The sequence below is a fragment of the Lepidochelys olivacea genome (assembly GCF_965140295.1).
Source record: "Lepidochelys olivacea isolate rLepOli2 genome assembly, chromosome: 19".
In the NCBI taxonomy this organism is placed as follows: Eukaryota; Metazoa; Chordata; order Testudines; family Cheloniidae; genus Lepidochelys; species Lepidochelys olivacea.
In genome coordinates, this window is record NC_140429.1 from 13,244,495 (window position 1) to 13,264,372 (window position 19,878).

General features: G+C 52.4%; 1 protein-coding gene across 8 annotated transcripts in view; it reads left to right on the forward strand.

Annotated features, from left to right (window-relative positions):
• PTPRU (protein tyrosine phosphatase receptor type U) overlaps nt 1-19,878 on the forward strand; it is a 324,255-nt gene that overhangs the window by 260,013 nt on the left and 44,364 nt on the right. For all 8 annotated transcript variants that reach the window (XM_084652205.1, XM_084652207.1, XM_084652208.1 and 5 more), the window contains 4 exons: nt 5,079-5,236; nt 9,854-10,044; nt 13,820-13,892; nt 17,162-17,238. In XM_084652205.1, the coding sequence (XP_084508331.1) occupies nt 5,079-5,236; nt 9,854-10,044; nt 13,820-13,892; nt 17,162-17,238 (499 nt within the window). The remainder of the gene's footprint in view (nt 1-5,078; nt 5,237-9,853; nt 10,045-13,819; nt 13,893-17,161; nt 17,239-19,878) is intronic.

The following is a 19,878-nucleotide window of genomic DNA, read 5'->3' on the forward strand; positions in this document are numbered from 1 at the left end:
TTTTTGGCTGTGTGCATTGTACACACCCGCGCAGCTCCCCTAGCGTGGGTGTAAATGGCAGTCTAGATGAGGTGCATAGAAATGCCTGAAGGGAGTATGCTGGAGTACATACCCTACATGGTTCTCTGCTCACCCAAGCTGTGCCGTTTGGCCTGTTTTTAGCAGTGTAGTGTCCTGCGGCCGGAGCCTTCCCCTGCTGCAAGAAAAGACTGCAGGGAAAAGCTCTGGCAGGGGGAGGCAGCGGGGAAAGTCTCTGCCACTTCCCCACTGCTGAAGCTTTCCCTCACTGCCTCCCACTGTAACTACATGCGTGGAATGTACGCAGCTTGCTTTTAATATCTCTGTCAGCGATTGGCCTAAACCCTCAAGCCCAAGGTTTAAGATGCCTTCTAAAATTTGTAAGACTTTAGGTGCTGGGCTCTTTTGAAAGTCTGCTCTCACCTATGGGTGCTGAGCCCATGAAAATCAGCCCATGAGCATCCCAGTGGGAGCTGCAGGGCGCTGAGCACTCGTGGAAATCTGGCTCTGCCTAAATGAGAGCGGGTCTTTTGGAAAGGCTGGCCTCCGTTGTGGGTGCTGAGCACATGAAAACCTGCTGCTGAGCTGCTGCACTCAAGTTGCAGTGGGGGAGGTTTAGATTGGATATTAGGAAAAACTTTTTCACTAAGAGGGTGGTGAAACACTGGAATGCGTTACCTAGGGAGGTGGTAGAATCTCCTTCCTTAGAGGTTTTTAAGGTCAGGCTTGACAAAGCCCTGGCTGGGATGATTTAACTGGGAATTGGTCCTGCTTTGAGCAGGGGGTTGGACTAGATGACCTTCTGGGGTCCCTTCCAACCCTGATATTCTATGATTCTATGATTCTTGTGAAAATCTGGCCCGGAGGACCTAATTTATCTCTGAATCCAGTGCAGTTTCCCCCAAGATAAATGGGACCCCCTCATGATTTTTATTTTGGCCTTGGCTTTATCTGACATATTGTAATGGTAACTCAAAGACATGTTACATTGTAACTACTGGAAGGGGGGATCATGTTACATTGTCATTGCTTCATGGGGGCAGAGGGCCTGGTGATCACATTACATGGTAATTACTGCTGGGAGGGAGGAGGAGATGGATGTGTTACATTGTAACTACAGCAGGGGGAAGCCTTGTTACAGTGTAAGTGTTCTAATGCAAAAGCCTCTGATGGTGTAACTGAAAAGCTGGTTCTAGTGTAATGTAATTTTCAACCCTTACAATTTCATTGGGAGCCCAGTTGATACTTCAGCTAGATGCTGTATCACAAGCGGTCCTTGTGTGCCTCTCCTTCCTGGGAGGAAGTTTCTTGTTGGCCAAGCTCACTGGCAGGGGGAAGCTGCAGCTGGCATTATTGTCCATCTACAGCTGCTGTTGCAGGGGATTATTGCAGACTGGTTCAGAGGCTAAAGTAGCCTAAAATCCAGTGACATGAGTCAACAACTCCCCTCCCCACCAATTGCATGTCAGGCTCGGCCCCAGGCTTACTAGAATTGATGGGGAGCCCAGACTGCAACATTTAAACGTGGATCTGGATTTTGAACTGAGGTTTGGGGAGGTTCTGATCTGGAGTTTTGCCAGGTACAGGGTCTAGATCTAGCTCTGGGACTGGATTCCAACCCCACCCACCCCCAATTTTATTTTTTTTTGTGCAAACTAGAGTTGGTCAAAAAATTTTTGCTTTTTAAACCAAAATTTGGCTTTTTAAAACAAAAACAGTTGGCAAAAAGCTGTATCTGTTTTTTAAAAAGTTCTGGTTTTTCAGCGAAACTTAAAATTTTGAATTGTCAGGTTCCCCCTTTTCACCAATGAATGTATGGAATCAATGGCACCTCGGGGCCTGATCTTGCGAAGACTTGTACACCTCCTTAACTTACCACTGGGAGTAGTCTCGTGGAGCTCCATGGAGCTGCTCTTGACAGTAAAGCTCAGCATGCATGTAAATGGTGGCGGATCAGGGCTTACGTTCTGTATTTCATTGTATCTATTTGCCTTTTTCCTTTTCCATGCTGTAATTTTCCCAGACATCCTCAATGTGGGAAAAGTAACAGAGGCGAAAGAAAAATGAAAACAGGTGAAGGTGGGAACCCTCCAAGGATTATATCACTTAGTGGCAAAAGAGGGAGGGGAGAGGAAAAATCAAATTTCTGATTTTTTCCCCTCAAAAAATATTTCTTAAAAAACGTGGCAAACCTGAGCTCATGCTCCATTTTAAACCCTGCAAACCAGAAACAATTGAAGCAGTTTCCCCCAACGCTGACACCATTTTTCAACCAGCTGTAGTTCAACCTCTCCTTTTGTTAACATCCTGTCTCTGAAGCCTCCCATCCCCCAATGTTTATTCTGTATCAAGCTAGAAGGGCCAGAGCAGCAGAGGCTGGATTGCCCCAGCTTTTGGTGCCTTGAGTGTGTAGCATGTGCCCCAGAATGAGTGGGATGGAAAATAACTCCTCTTGCAGTCAAACTACAGGGTAACAGTGAGTGTTGCTTAGCACAACACCAGCTGTGCGTGCCCAGAGTCTTTCAGAAGGCCTCTCTGCCCATTGCATTCCTGTTCTGCGGGCCATGCTTTCCCAATAATAAATATCACTACAGGCAATCCAAGGCCTAGAGAATTATGGGCAGGAACTTATCAGACAAGGGCTGGGGGAAGCCTTCTGCTTCTTTCCAACCTCCCCAAGCAGTCAGAAGTGGATGGGGGCAGCTTTCACCAGCAGCTCCTTGTGCTCCAGGGAAGGGGCTGATGGCAATAATTGCCTGCCAGGGTGCGAGCTGGGCCCCTGGCACAAGCTGTCCTGGAGCCTTGCCGGATGCAGGGGAAGGGAGTCATCCACAGGAGCAAGGACGGGACAGTGACCTTCTGGGAAGGAAGGCATGTTCTGTGGGGAATGAGCTGCATTAGGAGGATACTTGCGATGTCTCCATGTTGCTCAGAGATTACCACAATCCGGAGCGGTGGCTTGTGCTGTCCTGTGCTGACTGTCTTCTGTGCATCACCGGACACCTGGCAAATGCGGTCACCTCGTTCAGAAAATAGGCCTTTGATTGTAATGGGGGGTGGCTGAGCCTGGCTCCTTGAGGTCTGAGGGTGTCCCCTGCAACAGCCAGTTCAGTGGGTCTGACCCCACTGCCTTGAATGATGTTCTACCCCTCTGTGCTGTGGGTGAGGATGGGAAGTCGTTAACACACCGTGGGACCCAGGGCAGGCAGCGCATTGTGGCCTGGAAATAGTACTGTTTGCCAGCCTGGGTGCGCAGAAGAAAGCCTAATGACACAGGATACTTCACAGTCCTACTCTGTTCATTTGTAACTGCTGGCCAAGGAGACATCAGTGCATGTTTTCCGTGTCCATGGCAGAGAGCTTCTCCTCTACCTGCTCTGGGGCCCAGTGAAGGAGTACTGAAAGCTGCAATCCATGAAGCACTGCGGAGTCAAGGAGAAGGAAGGATGAGTGGGACACCAGCCTGTCTCTTAGGCTTACATCTTCCTTCCGCTTGGACTACGGAGAGCAAAACACAGCTCAGCATTTATAGGAGCCTGTGTCAGAGGAGTAGTGTTAGCTAATAATGGCACTGGTCCAAGCCCTGAGAAATGTGCCCAGGGCATAATCCTGCCCAGGCTGTGTGAGTTCTGGGGCCCTTTTCCATTTCTAAGTCCAGGGATTCCTTGATTTTTATGATCTGTATTTCCATGGAGCCTGGGAGACTTAGGTGCTGTACAAACAGAGAACAAAAAGGCTGCCCCAAAGAGCTTGCAAGTATCAGATAAGAGCTAACAGATGGAAACAGACCAACAGGGTGTTCATGTGACAATATTGGTCAGCACAGCGCCCACTCGTTTTAGGAGGCTCAGTTTTTGGGAACCTAGCTTGTCAGATGTAAGGCCTGATTTGCAGGTGGGCTAAGCTGGAGTCCCTGGGGGGCAACACTTGCTTGAGCATCTGTGAAAATCAGTCCTGGGGTGGTGCCAGCTGGGCCCCTACACGAAGGCCACCAAAATAGGCATTGAGGTCAAGATTTTAAAGGATGGGGCCCTAAAGTTAGGCTCAGGTGTCCTGATGTAGGCACGCAAATCAGTGGGCTGAATTTCAGAAGTTCAGAGTGGCCAGGAGACTCTCCTGGATTGCATTTTGCACTTAGGCTCCTAAGTCATTTAAGTGCTTCGGTAAATGTCACCTTTTAATGGGCGCTGCTGAATGCTCAGACCTGGATCCTCAAAGGGACAGGCTCCTTACCGTCCATGATGGAATTTAGGAGCCCACATGCCTTTGGGGATCTGGGCCGCTGTGCTTCCAGGGATTTTGGTATATGGCTGGATCCGAGGCTCAACACCATTGTCCAATTTACGTTTCATTTGTTTGTGAACTGGCTAAGCAAATAGGCCAACAGAGTCGCAAGTGCTTGGAGATTCTGGGAGACGCTGTATTGGGGCCTGGTTTTCACAGGGCCAGTGCTCAGCAGTTGCTGAGTACGTCTACATGGCGAAGGAAAACCTTTGGCACCGAGTCTCAGAGCCTGGGTCACTTGGCTCAGGCTTGCAGGGCTCGGGCTACTGAGCTAAAAATAGCAGTGTAGATGTTCCTGCTCGGGCTGGAGCCTGGACTCAGATAACCGCCGCCCTCACCAGGTTTCAGAGCCCAGGCGGGAAGGCCAACACGGCTGTGTTTAGCCCTGCAGCCCCTGAGGCAGGTGCCCCAGGCTATGAGCCTTGGCACGGCCCATTTTTCTTTGCAGTGCAGGCGTACCCACCGAAACTCCAAGCTCTCAGAATCACTAGCTGCTCATGAACCTTTAGGTGGTAGCCCTGCTTTTCAGCAGGGACTCCATTCAGGGTCTGGTTTTGCATCATTGCACAGATAATTGTGGGCATGTTTTAGACGCCGTAGCGCTGTGCGAGCAGTCAGCCAGCTAGACATCGAAAGGCTGCCAAATAGACCAGCTGCGAAATCAGAGGCTGCCTCTGAAAATCAGGCTCATGATTTTTAAATCAGAGCCTGTGTCTGGCAAGAGCAGTGTGGCTGAGCATTACGTGTCTGCTTCTCCCTTTGTAACCCTCCTGTAGGAAACCTGTCAATGTGACCAAAGCTACCATTAACTACCGCCATGAGAAGACCCACATGATGAGCGCCATCGACCGGAGCTTCACAGACCAGAGCACCCTGCAGGAGGACGAGAGGCTGGGCCTGTCCTTCATGGACGCGCACAACTGCAGCAACAGGGGTAAGGACTATGCAAGAAGGTGCCCAGATGCTCTGGTGATGGGCATGGTATAATATCCTATATAGAATGGTTCGGCACCTGTCTGTCCTGCCCTTCCCACTCAGAGGCATCTTTGGTATGCAGTGAGTTGCGTGCTAAAGTGCTTGAGAACAAAGTGAATTAGGTTTCTGTTTGAACAATAACATGTGCTAAAAATGGTTCACAAATCTGAGCTGCAGGACCATGATCTTGGTAAGGCATCAGGCTAATCCACCATTGCTCCATCCACGAATCTCCCACTGACTGTGAATCTTGACCCCACTCTCATCTGCCTATGCAGGGCTCCTCCACTGAACTTAGCTTGTTGTCATTGCAACAGTAGCCCCGAGAGGCCACAATTGAGATCCAGGCCCCATTGCACTAGGCACCGGACGCGCACAGTGAGAGACAACCCCCGCTTTGAGGCGCTTACAATCTAAATAGGCCAAATGAAGAGTGGGAGGGAAAACGGAGCTGGGAAGTGTCCATGGTCCCACAGCAGATCAATGGCAGAGCCAGGAAGAGAATCCAGGTCTTCTGAGTCCTGGACCAGTGCCCTAGTTCCTGGACAGTGCTACCTCTCAGCTTCTTTCATGCTGCCAGATTGGGAGTCAGATTTCCCCTAATGAGGCTCTTCCCCAAAACCATCAGTTCAACGAGTCAGCATGGGCTACACTCGCTGTACCGCCATCTTCATCCACTGGGGCTGCACAGATTGTACAGCCTGCCAGGGCTCTGGTGCCTGGCACCAGTGACTGCCCATGCGAATAGATCAGCCTGATGGCAGGCTCCACCTGGACTCTTGACTCATTTTTTATCCTGGCACTAGAAAGCCCGTGTCTGCCTGTGGATACCTGCACCCCTTTCAGTCAGACTGCAGGTCCTTGCACACTGAAAGGATTCCTGGCCCTCTATATATCCTCAGGGGCAGCAATCTCATCAAAGCGACCTCATGCGTGTGTGTAGAGCCATGTCTATAATAAGCAAAACTCCTTCAAGATGTAACTCCACTGGAAAAAGTGGGTGGGTGGGGTCTGAGCTGCAAAATTCAGATCTGGCTCTCAGCCCCCCTGCTCCAAGTTGTGATCAGTGGTTTTGGTTGGCCCCAGTGTGACTGGGAGCCATTCACAAAACAGAGATCTGAATGCAAACTGAGAAATCTGAGAAATCCTGGCCTAAGCCTGGGTAGATTTGGATCCAGGCTTTTAACTTATGCTGAGCTTGGAGTTTAACACGGACAGCTTTCTGTTGTTCTGAATAGGCGTGGGTCTTGCAGGGTGAAAAGTACACTGTGCTCATGTTAGAGGGAGACTGATAATTTCACACCCACTGGCGTATGCATTTCTAGGCTGATTTAGTTATAAAATAATTTGTTCTATGCCCTAGTTTCAACCATATGCTAATAACATCTGTTACTATAACTTCAAGATGCTGCTTGCTCCCATCTTGCCTGTGCAAAAGACAGGATTAATATGGTTCCCAGCATTGTCTCACAGATAATAGAAGCCCAGAGGGCAACCTTTTCCTCCTTTGATATATCTGGATAGGTGTATTATTTTTGAGCTAATACTGTGTATTATTTTTGAGCTATTGTGGCTTCTTGAAATGCTCTTAATGAGACTGGTTCATATGAGCATTTTCTCCTCCAAGCATCTGAGAGCCTGCAGCCCAGACTCTCCACTGTCTTACACGTGCAGGAGTCAATGGGGCTGCATCTAGCTTCTGCCAGGAGTGGATTTAGGTTCATTTCTGGGCGGTCATGCATGAGAAAGAGGCTTCTGTGATGTTAGACACCGGGGCTGATTCTGCTCCTGCTTACACTGGTGTAGCTCCGGGCCCTCAGTGTAGTTGCTCTGAGTTTACACTGGCGAATGGGAGAGCAGAATCTGGACTGTAGCATCAGAGACCAGAAATTGATGCTGGTTGCAGCGTTTGAAGGGAATGCTGAGGTAGAGACTTGAGCTGTTCCTGATATTAGGGAGTGGGACCTCATCTGTGCCCCTTAGGGGAGCGCTGGGGAGGAAAGAAGACGGTCTCCCTGCTGATGAGGATGCCTGCCCATTGCTCTGCTTGACAGAGCGCAGGTCTGGAGCAGACAGGCGCTAGCTGCGCAGGAGTCCGACTTTTCCCCTAACTGAAGAAAATAGCCCCATCCCAAATCTCTAAACACCAGTGTTGAAAACACCCGTGACGCCCAGATGAGCTGCCTGTGGGTGACAAGCTCTGGCACAGCCGGACGTTCTCAATCAACCTTCCCCAGCTAAAACAGACCCGAGTCCCAGCTCAGGCACCAGGCTCAGCATGCTTCCTCCACCTTTTCCTTCCTGGAAAATAAAAGCGGGGGGGAGCGTTCTCTAATAGTTAGATGCTGGGCTGGGAGTCAGGACTCCTGGGTTCAGGTCCCAGCTCTGTCCCTGACCTTCTGTGTGACCTTCCCCACAACCCCTGTGCCTCAGTTTCCCCATTTGTCAATTGTAAGGGTCCTTCGCTGGAAGGAGCCATTGTGCATAATTGCAAATTAGTATCATCATTCATTTTAATTGTGTTCAATGTCCTACAAATTGTCATAAACTCCAGTTCATATCACCCAGGTTTCATCCCTCCCCTCACCCACATCGCCATATTCCATTCACAGTCACTCTCCTGTCAGTGTACTGACACGTTTGAGGTCCATCCAATTGGGGTCATTTCACTTCACAAAGTCTGAGACTCCTGCACTATTTCATGTATGGGGTTTCCTGCATTCTGTTAACATATTATCCCTCCGTTAGCTTTTCATAACCCCGAGATGCAGACACTAGAAACCGCAAAACCTGGATGGGCGATTTGGCATTTTCTAGCAGATGCAAGGAACCCTTGGAGCTTTATGGATGAACCAGAAAGGATTGTTTAGAAGTGTTAGGATAACCATAGCCAGAACTCAATCTTATAGAGAAGATAGTTGTTTGCAATAGGCAAACAATGCTGCCATCCAGAGAAATGCTCTGCACTGAACAAAGTACTCTTAGCAAGGTCAGAGCTCAGAACTTTGGGTGGGAGCGTTTGGGGAATCCTGAGAATTAATCAATGAGCAGGGCAGTGGTGGCTCGTCATGAAAAAATACAGACTAACGCTGAATTTGGCCCAGATACCACATGAGCTAAATTCTACTCTCAGTTACATTGGTGTCAATATTGAGTAGCTTAACCAAGTAATAACAGTGAAGTCCGTTGACATCAAGGCTAGAAATAAGACACGCCTTTTCAGCTGTGAGGATAATTAACCATGGGAAGAACCTATGTCGGGGCGATGGATTCTCCATCCCTTTCAGTCTTTGAGACCAGACCAGATATCTTTCTGAGACATCGGAAAGGTGCGGGTTTCAGAGAGAAGTGACTGTTGGCTGCTTTTTTGCCTGTGTTGTGCAGGAGTTCTGACTAGAAAGATGATAATGGTGTTTTCTGGCCTTAAAATCTTGCAATCACTCCAGAAGGGACTGAGAGCACAGTTTGGCCTCATCAAAGCAGTTGTTTATTAACATGCTTATTCTGCCGCTCCTCACCTTAACTAAAGTATTACGGTGCTAGTTTTAATACCGTACCGTGCCCAGCCCCTCTGCACTGGCCATTAATGCTGGTGCTGTGCCTTCCAAAGGGTAGCGACAACTGCTCCTCCAGGGGGCGCTTCCACAGAACCCCAACAGAGAGTCCGACATGGCAAGAGCACCCCCTGCAGCAGGTTCATAGAATCATAGAATATGAGGGTTGGAAGGGACCTCAGGAGGTCATCTAGTCCAACCCCCTGCTCAAAGCAGGACCAGTCCCCAACTAAATCATCCCAGCCAGGGCTTTGTCAAGCCTGACCTTAAAAACCTCTAAGGATGGAGATTCCACCACCTCCGTAGGTAACCCATTCCAGTGCTTTACCACCCTCCTAGTGAAGTAGTGTTTCCTAATATCCAACCTAAACCTCCCCCACTGCAACTTGAGACCACTACTCCTCATTCTGTTCTCTGGTACCACTGAGAACAGTCTAGATCCATCCTCTTCGGAACCCCCTTTCAGGTAGTTGGAAGCAGTTATCAAATCCCCCGCCTCATTCTTCTCTTCTGTAGACTAAATGATCCCAGTTCCCTCAGCCTTTCCTCATAAGTCATGTGTTCCAGCCCCCTAATCATTTTTGTTGCCCTTCGCTGGACTCTTTCCAATTTTTCCACATCCTTCTTGTAGTGTGGGGCCCAAAACTGGACACTAATCCAGATAAGGCCTCACCAGTGCCGAATAGAGGGGAATGATCATGTCCCTCGATCTGCCGGCAATGCTCCTACTTATACAGCCCAAAATGCCATTAGGCTTTTTGGCAACAAGGGCACACTGTTGACTTATATCCAGTTTCTAGTCCACTGTAACCCCTAGGTCCTTTTCTGCAGAACTACTGCCTAGCCACTCGGTCCCTAGTCTGCAGTGGTGCATGGGATTAAGTTTGAGCGTCCTTGGGCAATCTCCTATCTAAGTACCAGCTCAGCCCAACTCTGCTTAGATTGAGCAAATCAACCAGGAGCACCCAGCCTGCTATGTCGTCTTCTGAACTCTTCCTGTGCCTGTCCCCCATGGCTCCCAGGTGACCAGCGCAGCAGTGCGGTCAATGAGTCCAGCAGCTTGCTCGGAGGCTCCCCACGGCGCCAGTGCGGGTGCAAAGGCTCCCCATACCACACTGGGCAGCTCCACCCTGCCGTCAGAGTGGCCGATCTCCTCCAGCACATCAACCAGATGAAGACAGCGGAAGGCTATGGCTTCAAGCAGGAGTATGAGGTGAGAGCTGGGGAGCGGTCAGGGAATCCTGCCTGCTCCCCCTTGCTTTTATCCCCTTCTCCCACACCCGCCTCGCACGCCCACCCCCGACGTAGCCGAGGGGTGGGGCAGGGCAAAGTCAGACAGCTGGATTCCCAGGTCATCTTTGGGGCAGATCACTGGGACTCCGGCCTGAGGGTATTTCTGCAAGTGTGGGATGCTGCAGACATCTAACAGCATTCATCTGAATAATGGGAGTTTGTGGTCAGATGTCTCATGAGGCACCAGGGCCCAGATCCTCAAAGATATTTAGGGGCCTCACTCTCCTGGGAGTTGGGTGCCTAAATACCCTTGAGGATCCGGGTCCAAATTAGACACGAGCAGGCAGGGCACCCCAGCCTTCCCATGGCATGGCGTGTGAGTCTCTCGCCCTGGCGGCTCCCGGGATGTCATACCCTGAAACAAACTAGGCCAAAACCAGGCCATGTCAGCCATTTGCTAGACAGTCCAGGAAACTTTCAGCATGCTGGGCTCGCCCCTCCCAGATCTGCCCCTGTAGGTGGCTCTCCCTTTGGAAACCCAGCTCTTTCCTTGTCCAGCACGGCTGGCTGCAGGATAATGTCAGGTCCACCCCTTGCTTCGTGCTGAGAGCTTCTCTCTCCTCTACTCCCGCCCTGTGACAGACACCCACTGTGTTCCATTGTGCAGCAGCAGCCCAGCCTGGTCAGTGTAGATGGTCTCCTCTTATTTTAATGCAGAGCGGATGCCCCCAGAGTCATTAATGCTACATCCCTGTCCCTACCCCATTAGGCTGAAGCAGGTATAACGGCGAGATGTGCTTTCTAACACTTGCTACAGTGCGCATAGCAGGGCTGATTTCCTGATTCCTTGGTGTCCCACAGGCTGGGCTATTGAAATCCCCCAGTAATTAAAATTACTGTTTAATGTTCACTTGTTTCAAGTGCAGGAACCTTTTTGCCCCCTCTTTTATGTATTGGACAAATCATGATTAATTATAATCATTAGGGCTGCTTGACAAGCTGCTGTATGGGCTCAGAGCTAGTCATTTGAAAAGCACTTTGATATTATGGGTGGGGAGAAAACATGTAATTTCCTTCCACTTTCTGCCTCTTATTCTGATCCATGAATGTTGCTGTTATTATGTACCAGGCTGTTCTACTTCTATGGGGAGAGAAAAAGGGTAAGGAAAGACCTGGAGAAATAAGGAATTTGTAATGGTCTGAAACAGGGATTTCTGGATGAAACTGAAATTTGTATCTGGCACATAGAAGCTCCCAGAAATGTTCTTCGGTTAAAGAAGCAGATTGAAAGTCAGGACTCCTTCTGGCCCTTGTTCTGCCACTGCTGTACTGCCTACCCTTGAGACAGTCACGTCACCGCCCAGTGCCTCAGTTTCCCCTTCTAAGGACAAATAATACAGGCTTGGCTCACAAAGTAGTGGTGGGGCAGTGAGGGTTAATGATTTGATGTTTGTGAAGCCTGTGCTGATGTTTCTGTAGGAGAGACGCTGCCCAGAGAGCAAAGTGGTGTGATTAATATTTGCTTTTCAGACAGAAATCTGATTTGTTGCATTGACTATTCAGATTGGGGTAGTGTTTGGAGGCCCCAGTCAGGATCTGGACCCCATTGTTCTCGGTGCTTCACAAACACATAAAATGATGCACTCCCAAAGAGCTTACAGTCTAACAACTTCCTCTGGCCTAAGGAAAGCAGACTGTGGTGTGTGTTGTGTGGCTGGACAATGTGCTGTGTGCTAGGGAAGTCCCTAAAGACCCCAGCACGCTTTCCCCAAGGCACTTCTTGCAATGTGCGATTTCCTCATTCCTGTCCCTCAATAAGGCTAATCAAATTCAGGCTTCAGGACATTCTTAGTTGCATGTGAGGCTCAGGAAGGAATTCCTGCATGTATAGCACTGACCAGCTGCCTAGGTCCAGACACCTTCAAGTCCGTCTGGAGGGACCTGCTATGAGTTGCTCTGATGGGACAAACTTGTGTGTCGCAATGTTGCAGTGTTTGGTGCTGGGAAGCGGCAGACCAATGCCATCACTGTGGATTGGGTCCTTAGTTCTTCGATAATGCATTGCGTGTTCAGATTGCTGCACAAACATGAACAGGTTAAGCTTGACAGGACCCCGGTGGTAGGGCCTCGTTTGGCAAACTGTTTACGGTTCTGGTCCTCCATCGTCCATAAAGTTTAATTTAAAGTGAAACAGGTGCAGAGAAGAGCACCCAGGAGGATCAGGGAGTAGAGGGCCTGTCTTTTGAGAGGAGACTAGAAGAGCTTGGTGTGTTTAGTTTAGCAAAAAGAAGGCTGAGGGGGGATATGATGGCTCTCTGTAAATATGTTAGTGGGTAAATAGCAGGGAGAGTGAAGAGCTATTTAAGCTAAAGGCAATTGTTAACACACGAACAAATGGGTATAAACTGGCCATGAACTAGACTGGAAATCAGAAGAAGGTTTCTAACCACTGAGGGGTGCGGTTTTGGAACAGCCTCCCAACAGGAGTTGTGGGGCAAGCAATTAGTTCTATGAGAGAGCTTTACAAATGTATGAGTGCAATGGTATGATGGGGCTGTTTGTGATGGTGGGGGGCAGAGCTCAAGAGCTCTGGGGCTCTCGTCCAGTTTATGTCCTGCGTTCCTAAGGGTTCATGCTTCAGGGTTACAGCCAGCCATCTGCAGGGTCAGGAAGGGATTCCCCCCCTGCCCCCAATGTATTCTGGGAGGATTTTTTAATCTCTTTCCTCTGTTGCATCAGGGATGGCCACGGCTAGAGATGGGACACTGGGCAGGGAGGGCCAGGACTCTCAGGTGGCACTGAACATTCTCTCTCTCAGGTGCTTGGCAGCTGGTTCTTGTTCATGTGCTCAGGATCCGGCTGATCGCTGTATGTGGGATCGGGCAGGAATTTCCCCCCGGTCAGGTTAGCAGGAACCTTGGGGGGTTTTCGCCTTTCCCTGCAGCATGAGGGTGGGGGTCACTTGTCACGGTTATCTGGGTACACCTCACTTATCATTTCCCTGCCATTGATGGGGCCTCAGGCACTGGTCACCTCAGTGCCCCTGTTCTCTGCCTGTGGCACGTAATAGTCTCGTCCCCTGTGGGTTGCAATACTGCGGTCTGATTTCGGTTGTTGGGTTTAGTGCGCGCGTGCTGTGTGGTGCTGGTAGCCTGTGATACACAGGAGGTCAGAGTGGTGGGTGCGTCTGGCCTTAAACTCTATGACTCTAAGGTAGGCTTTAGCCCCATTTTGCAGATTGGGAAACTGAGGCACAGAAAGACAAACAGACTTGCCTCAAGATGCATGGTGAGCCATTGACATTGGGACTCAGGAGGTACTGTGTTCGTTCCCATAGACCACTCAGCCTCTTATCACCACTACGTTATGGCAGGAACTCAGTCGCAGTCTACTGCAGCGTTGTGAAGTGGTGTGATGAGATCCCTCGGGTGTGGTGGCACATCACGACCTTGCAGCTCAACATTGTATCGTGATGAGCCTGAAAGTTCTATTCTGGGACCCTTCAATGTCCTGGAGCATTCAGCTTGTTGGGTGCAGGATCCTCCTCATCAGCAATTAGGACAGCCCCCAAAAACATCATCCGCACTTCGCCCCCCCCATCTCCACTGTCAAAATGCTAGACGAAACTGCAATGGATACTGCACCCAACCCTAAGCCTAGAGCAGGTGTGATGGGGCGTTTGCTTCAGGGGCTACCAGAGGGAATCCCATGTATATGTTCCCTGGATAGATAATAGACTTTTCTGCTTTCTTTAGAGTTTCTTTGAAGGCTGGGATGCATCCAAGAAGAAAGACAAGACCAAAGGGAGGCAGGATCACATGCCAACCTGTAAGTGTCTGAGACAAAGGCTTTAAAAACAACAGAAAAACCTGCCTGCCTAATATTGGAATGCTTTGAAACCTCTACAAAGAGTCTCCTAGCAACGCACAGGCGACAGGGGTGCGGAGGGGTGATGCGCTGGTGCACAACAGGTGAACGGGCTGGCCTCTTCACTCCATGGACCTAGGTTGTGCTTTGCTCTTGGGTGTTGTCCCGGTTGTTGGTTTCATTTCTGTCCCTCCCAGAGATTTGCTTCACAGAACCTCACCCCAGCAGAGGCCCAGGCATCACGAATGAGGTGCACTGGCAGAGCCGTGTGTGGGGAGTAGCTGGGAAGCGAGGGGCGGTAGGTCGTGACAGTTGTGCATGGCCGAGCTGTGCAATGGGCTGGGGCAGGACTGGAACAGGAAGGCTCAGGGCGCTAGCAGGGCTGTCTTGGGAGAGCACATCTGGAATAAGGGGGTGAGCCAGGGCAGGACGGAGAAGAGCTGGCAAAGCTTTGCAGAGCGGCTGGCTGTGGAGCAGAATAACTGTGGCCAGTCAGGCCAGGATTAGGGGGCGGGGCAGCTTCCCTGTGGGGTAAAATCTATCAAATTCATTGGGGGGAAGAAGCCGAACGAATGTGTTGGGCTGGTGGAGTGCAGCAGCTATCCCCGTGCTCGGGGCACTTTGTCTATGGGGTGCGGTTTCCATTCATTCTGTGCCTTTGAGTCTAGCTCACAGGCTGGAGCTGCGTACGACACTGGCTCCCTTGGCCTTGAGAGACCCTACTAGTACAGGGTTCAGAGTAGCAGCCGTGTTAGTCTGTACTCGCAAAAAGAAAAGGAGGACTTGTGGCACCTTAGAGACTAACCAATTTATTTGAGCATGAGCTTTCGTGAGCTACAGCTCACTTCATCAGATGCATTACTAGTATAGGACACGTTTGGTGGTGCTCAAAGGCTATGGACAAGTTGGGCCCCGTGGCGCTAGGTGCTGTACGAACACTTATTGCTATTAATTAATACCTAACTCTTATACGGCCATTTTCCTGCCCCAGGGAGCTTACAGGGTAAGAAAATAGACAGATGTGGACACAATAAACACGCTAAGGTTAAGCGATTGGCTCTTAAAGAACAGAAGAGACCGGAAAGGCTTGTTTCTGCCGGAGTCCTAGTGCTTTACTCCTCTGGCATGATCCCATGGCCAGGTCCCTACCCCAACAGCCAGGGTACGTTCCACTAGCGTGACCACCTTTTCAAAATGCAAAACTGGGACACATGCAGGAGCCCTGCCTCCTCCTTGGCCCTGGCCCTGCTCCTCCTCTTCCCTCAAGTCCCTGGACAGCCCAGAAGTCGGAGCCAGGCCATGGTAAGAGCCGCCTAGAGAGCCTGGGGCACTATAGGGAACCCTGCACCTTCTACCTGCCCTGGATGGTGGGCTGGGGTGCCCAAAAGCAGCCTCTGGTCTGTGTCCCTGCCCCCCGGGGGTGCACTGCCCAGGGCAGATGGAGGGTCCAGGACTCCAGGGTTCCCCTCAGCGGCCCAGGCTCCCTGCATGGTTCATACTACTGCCTGACTCTGGCTTTTGGCCTGGCCAGGGGCGGGGTCTCAGGGGCCAGAGGAGGAGCAGGAGGTGGGGCCTCGTGGCAAGGTGGGGCTAAGGCCCACAACAGCCCCCACCACCAGGAAGAGGCGGGCGCCATCCCTGAGCCTTGGGCCGACATGGAGCAGCACCACAGGGAATCTGTGACAAATGGTGACCCAGAGTCATTCTGCCAGAGGCCACGCTCTGCAAAGCTCAGGGGAGAGATTCGTGTTTCCCAGTCTAGGGCTGCAATGGAATTCCCATCGTCCCCAGGGGCCAGTATTCCCCTAGCAGTGAAGCATTGCAAGGCCATGTCCCAATGCAGTGCAGTCCCTTATAAACGCAACATCTTCCCCGCATTCCTCTCTCCATTGCAAACCCCCAAAGGAACGCAGGAGGGGTGCTTTTCTGTGCTGCAGGCTCACAAGGAAAATGGGCTGGACCTGTGGATTTTGTGACATCCAGGCCAATTCTTTTGTGGATAGAAATTCGGACAGGAGGCTGAGTTTTGAGCTAACCCCAGGACGTACTGGTTTATACCAACCCACCAGCCCCCTCCCAAAGAACCTCCTTGCTCTGTCTGCTGCCCCACTTTGGGGATAGGGGAGGGTATGTCAGGGGGAGACCTGCCCCAGTGCTTATCACCTTGCTGTGATTTAGCGGGGGGTGTTGCGGGGTGCACACCAGGGTGGGGGACAAAAAGTGTATCAAAACCCAGCCAAAGCTGTATCACCGCATTGAGGCTGCTCTGAAATACCTTCCCCTGGTTATTTTTATTGCTTCTAAATATATCTGGCTCCTCTCTCTGCTGTGCAAATTGCTGCTGGTCGTTCACATGGCTGCAGAGTGGGAGCAAATTGTGTCAAGTGTGTCACAGAGGCCAACCACAGGCGCCTCTGCTCTGCGGGAGGGGGAGAGAAGGACTCTCAACTCCTCCCTGCTTACACACCCTCTTTCTGCCCCTGGCAGCCGGTGAGTTTGCCCACCCCTTTCTAATTCAGGGGTAGGCAAACTACAGCCCGGGGGCCACATTCGGCCCTTCAGTTGTTTTAATCGGCCCTTGAGCTCCTGCTGGGGAGTGGGGTCAGGGGCTTGCCCTGTTCCGCATGTGCCATGGCTCCCGGAGGCAGCGGCATGTCTGTGCTCCGGCTCCTACGCGTAGGGGCAGCCAGGGGGCTCTGCATGCTGCTCCCACCCCAAGCATCACCCCCGCAGCTCCCATTAGCCAGGAACCGCAGCCAATGGGAGCTGCAAAGGTGACACCTGCGGACAGGGCAGCCCGCACAGCCACCTGGCCACGCCTGGGCATCGATGGAGGCAGGATTGGAATAGCAGGGGGCTACGGGTCAGGAGTGAGGGATACCGATGGGGGTAGGATTGGAATAGCAGGGAGCTATTGGTCAGGTGTGAGGCATTGATGGGGGCAGGGAAGGGGACAGAACTGGAATAGCAGGGGGGCTATGGGTCCAGAGCAAGGGACATCGGTGGGGCTTGGGGTGGAGGAGAGGCAGGACTGGAGTAGCAGGGGGCTGCGGAGCAGGAGTGAGCGACATCAGCAGATCTTTGATAAGAAGCTGCGTTCCCCAAAGGGGAGTGCTCAGAAGGGCACAGAGAGCTGGGCTGGAGCCGTGCAGGGACCACGGGCCGTTGTCTCCATGCCTGCCGCCCCCTTTCTGCACTGTCACAGCCTCTTTGTCTGACTTGCTCTCCAGATGACCGACATCGAGTCAAGCTGCACCCGCTGCTCGGGGACCCCAATTCGGATTACATCAACGCTAACTACATCGACGTGAGTACTCGGGGGGCTCTGGGCCCGACCTCGGCGTCCCCGCAGTGCGCTTGCGGGGGGATAGGAGGGGCGGCTTGTGGACCTCGCAGCATCTGTGTGTGGCCATGCATGTTCTGTAAGGGATGGTTCTGCAAATCCGAGCAGCGCGTGGAGGGAGGTGGGATCCCCCGGGAGGAATGTCCGGAGGTTTGACTAACTAACCCACCGCACCCTGCATGACAGGGCCCAGCACAACTCTGCTCCCACAGCCTGCCCGATGTATGTTCTTTGGTTCTTGCTATTCCTCCCCGCAGTGCCCCAGTATCCCATCTCCCCCTTCTGCTCCTCTCTCTCTCTCATTCCCTCTTTCCTCTGTGGTCTTTTCCTCCCCACCCCATGGACCAAGCTCTATACCTGTGTGTGGAGGGCACCAGAAATGGAATATCAGGGGAAACGCCAGGTCAGGCGGAGGGGCACAGGCAGGGCTGGGTGGGGAGCCCATGGAGTGATGGGGTATCCAGTGGGTCAGGCTGAGGGCAGAGGCCGGGCTGGGTGGGGAGCCCAGGGCTGGGGTGATGGGGTATCCAGTGGGTCAGCCTGAGGGCACAGGCAGGGCTGGGTGGGGAGCCCATGGAGTGATGGGGTATCCAGTGGGTCAGGCTGAGGGCAGAGGCCGGGCTGGGTGGGGAGCCCAGGGCTGGGGTGATGGGGTATCCAGTGGGTCAGCCTGAGGGCACAGGCAGGACTGGGTTGGGAGCCCATGAACTGATGGAGTATCCAGTGGGTCGAGCTGAGGGCACAGGCAGGGCTGGGTGGGGAGCCCAGGGCTGGGGTGATGGGGTGTCATAGAATCATAGAATATCAGGGTTGGAAGGGACTTCAGGAGGTCATCTAGTCCAACTCCCTGCTCAAAGCAGGACCGATCCCCAATTAAATCATCCCAGCCAGGGCTTTGTCAAGCCTGACCTTAAAAGCTTCTAAGGAAGGAGATTCCACCACCTCCCTAGGTAACGCATTCCAGTGTTTCACCACCCTCCTAGTGAAAAAGTTTTTCCTAATATCCAACCTAAACTTCCCCCACTGCAACTTGAGACCATTACTCCTTGTTCTGTCATCAGCTACCACTGAGAACAGTCTAGATCCATCTACTTTGGAACCCCTAGGTTTTCTACTTTGAAACCCCTAGGTTTCAGGTAGTTGAAAGCAGCTATCAAATCCCCCCTCATTCTTCTCTTCTGCAGACTAAACATCCCCAGTTCCCTCAGCCTCTCCTCATAAGTCATGTGTTCCAGTCCCCTAATCATTTTTATTGCCCTCCGCTGGACTATTTCCAATTTTTCCACATGCTTCTTGTAGTGTGGGGCCCAAAACTGGACACAGTACTCCAGATGAGGAGTATCCAGTGGATCAGGCTGAGGGCACAGGCAGGGCTGGGTGGGGAGCCCAGGGCTGGGGTGATGGGGTATCCAGTGGGTCAGGCTGAGGGCAGAGGCCAGGCTGGGTGGGGAGCCCAGGGCTGGGGTGATGGGGTATCCAGTGGGTCGGGCTGAGGGCACAGGCCGGGCTGGGTGGGGAGCCCAGGTCTGAGGTGATGGGGTATCCAGTGGGTCAGGCTGAGGGCAGAGGCAGGGCTGGGTGGGGAGCCCAGGGCTGAGGTGATGGGGTATCCAGTGGGTCAGGCTGAGGGCAGAGGCAGGGCTGGGTGGGGAGCCCAGGGCTGGGGTGATGGGGTATCCAGTGGGTCAGGCTGAGGGCACAGGCAGGGCTGGGTGGGGAGCCCAGGGCTGGGGTGATGGGTATCCAGTGGGCAGTGGCGTAGCTTGGGGCGGGGGAGCGGGGCAGCGGCCGCTCCCCCACTGAGCACAAGTGGCGCCTTGTGAATGTCTTGGCCCCTCTTAAATTTTCCCCTGTTGAGGGAACAGGGGGCGCGAGCCCCAAAAAAGGCGCCACCCGCTGCGGCACTTCTACTCCCCCGGCGGCGGGACCTTCAGTGCGGCTGCAGACACCCGGCGCGAGTGAGGCCGGCCCCCAGCCCGCCGCCGGGGCAGTAAAAGTGCCGCAGCGAGTGGCACCTCTTCTTTGGATCGCTCCCCCTGTGCCCTCCACCTGGCTACGCAGCTGCCAGTGGGTCAGGCCGAGGGACACAGGCAGGGCTGGGTCGGGAGCTGAGGGCTGGAGTAATCTGGGAAGGGTGCATGGGCAGGGTGATGGGGGAATCTATCCTGGATCATGCCAGATGTATCTATCCCTCGAGTCGTTTGCATGGGAATTAGTCCAACCTCAGTCTATAGTTATTATATGAAGCGCTGCAGTAGTTCTCCTGGGCTTGCCAGCACTGCTCAGTTTGCAGCGAGAGCCTGGCAAACCTGGGGGCTCACACAGAACTTCTTTGGCAAGTTCTTTCCTGAACCGGAGCCAAGGCCCCTCGTTCCCCCCACCCCCATCGCAGCTGGGTCTCCCCCCAGCTGAGCAATGCCCCCATAGGGTCTAGGGGGATGGGCTGTCCCAGTTAGTTCATTCTGCCTGGCTGATCCAGTGGGATAGCAGGAGCAATGCTGAGTCCCCCATGGGCAACTGCTGCTTCTTTTCTCTGCTGTCTGTCATCTGTGACCCGCTCCCATGGCTGCCGTGTTCTAATCCATCTCTTGGACTGTACCTTAC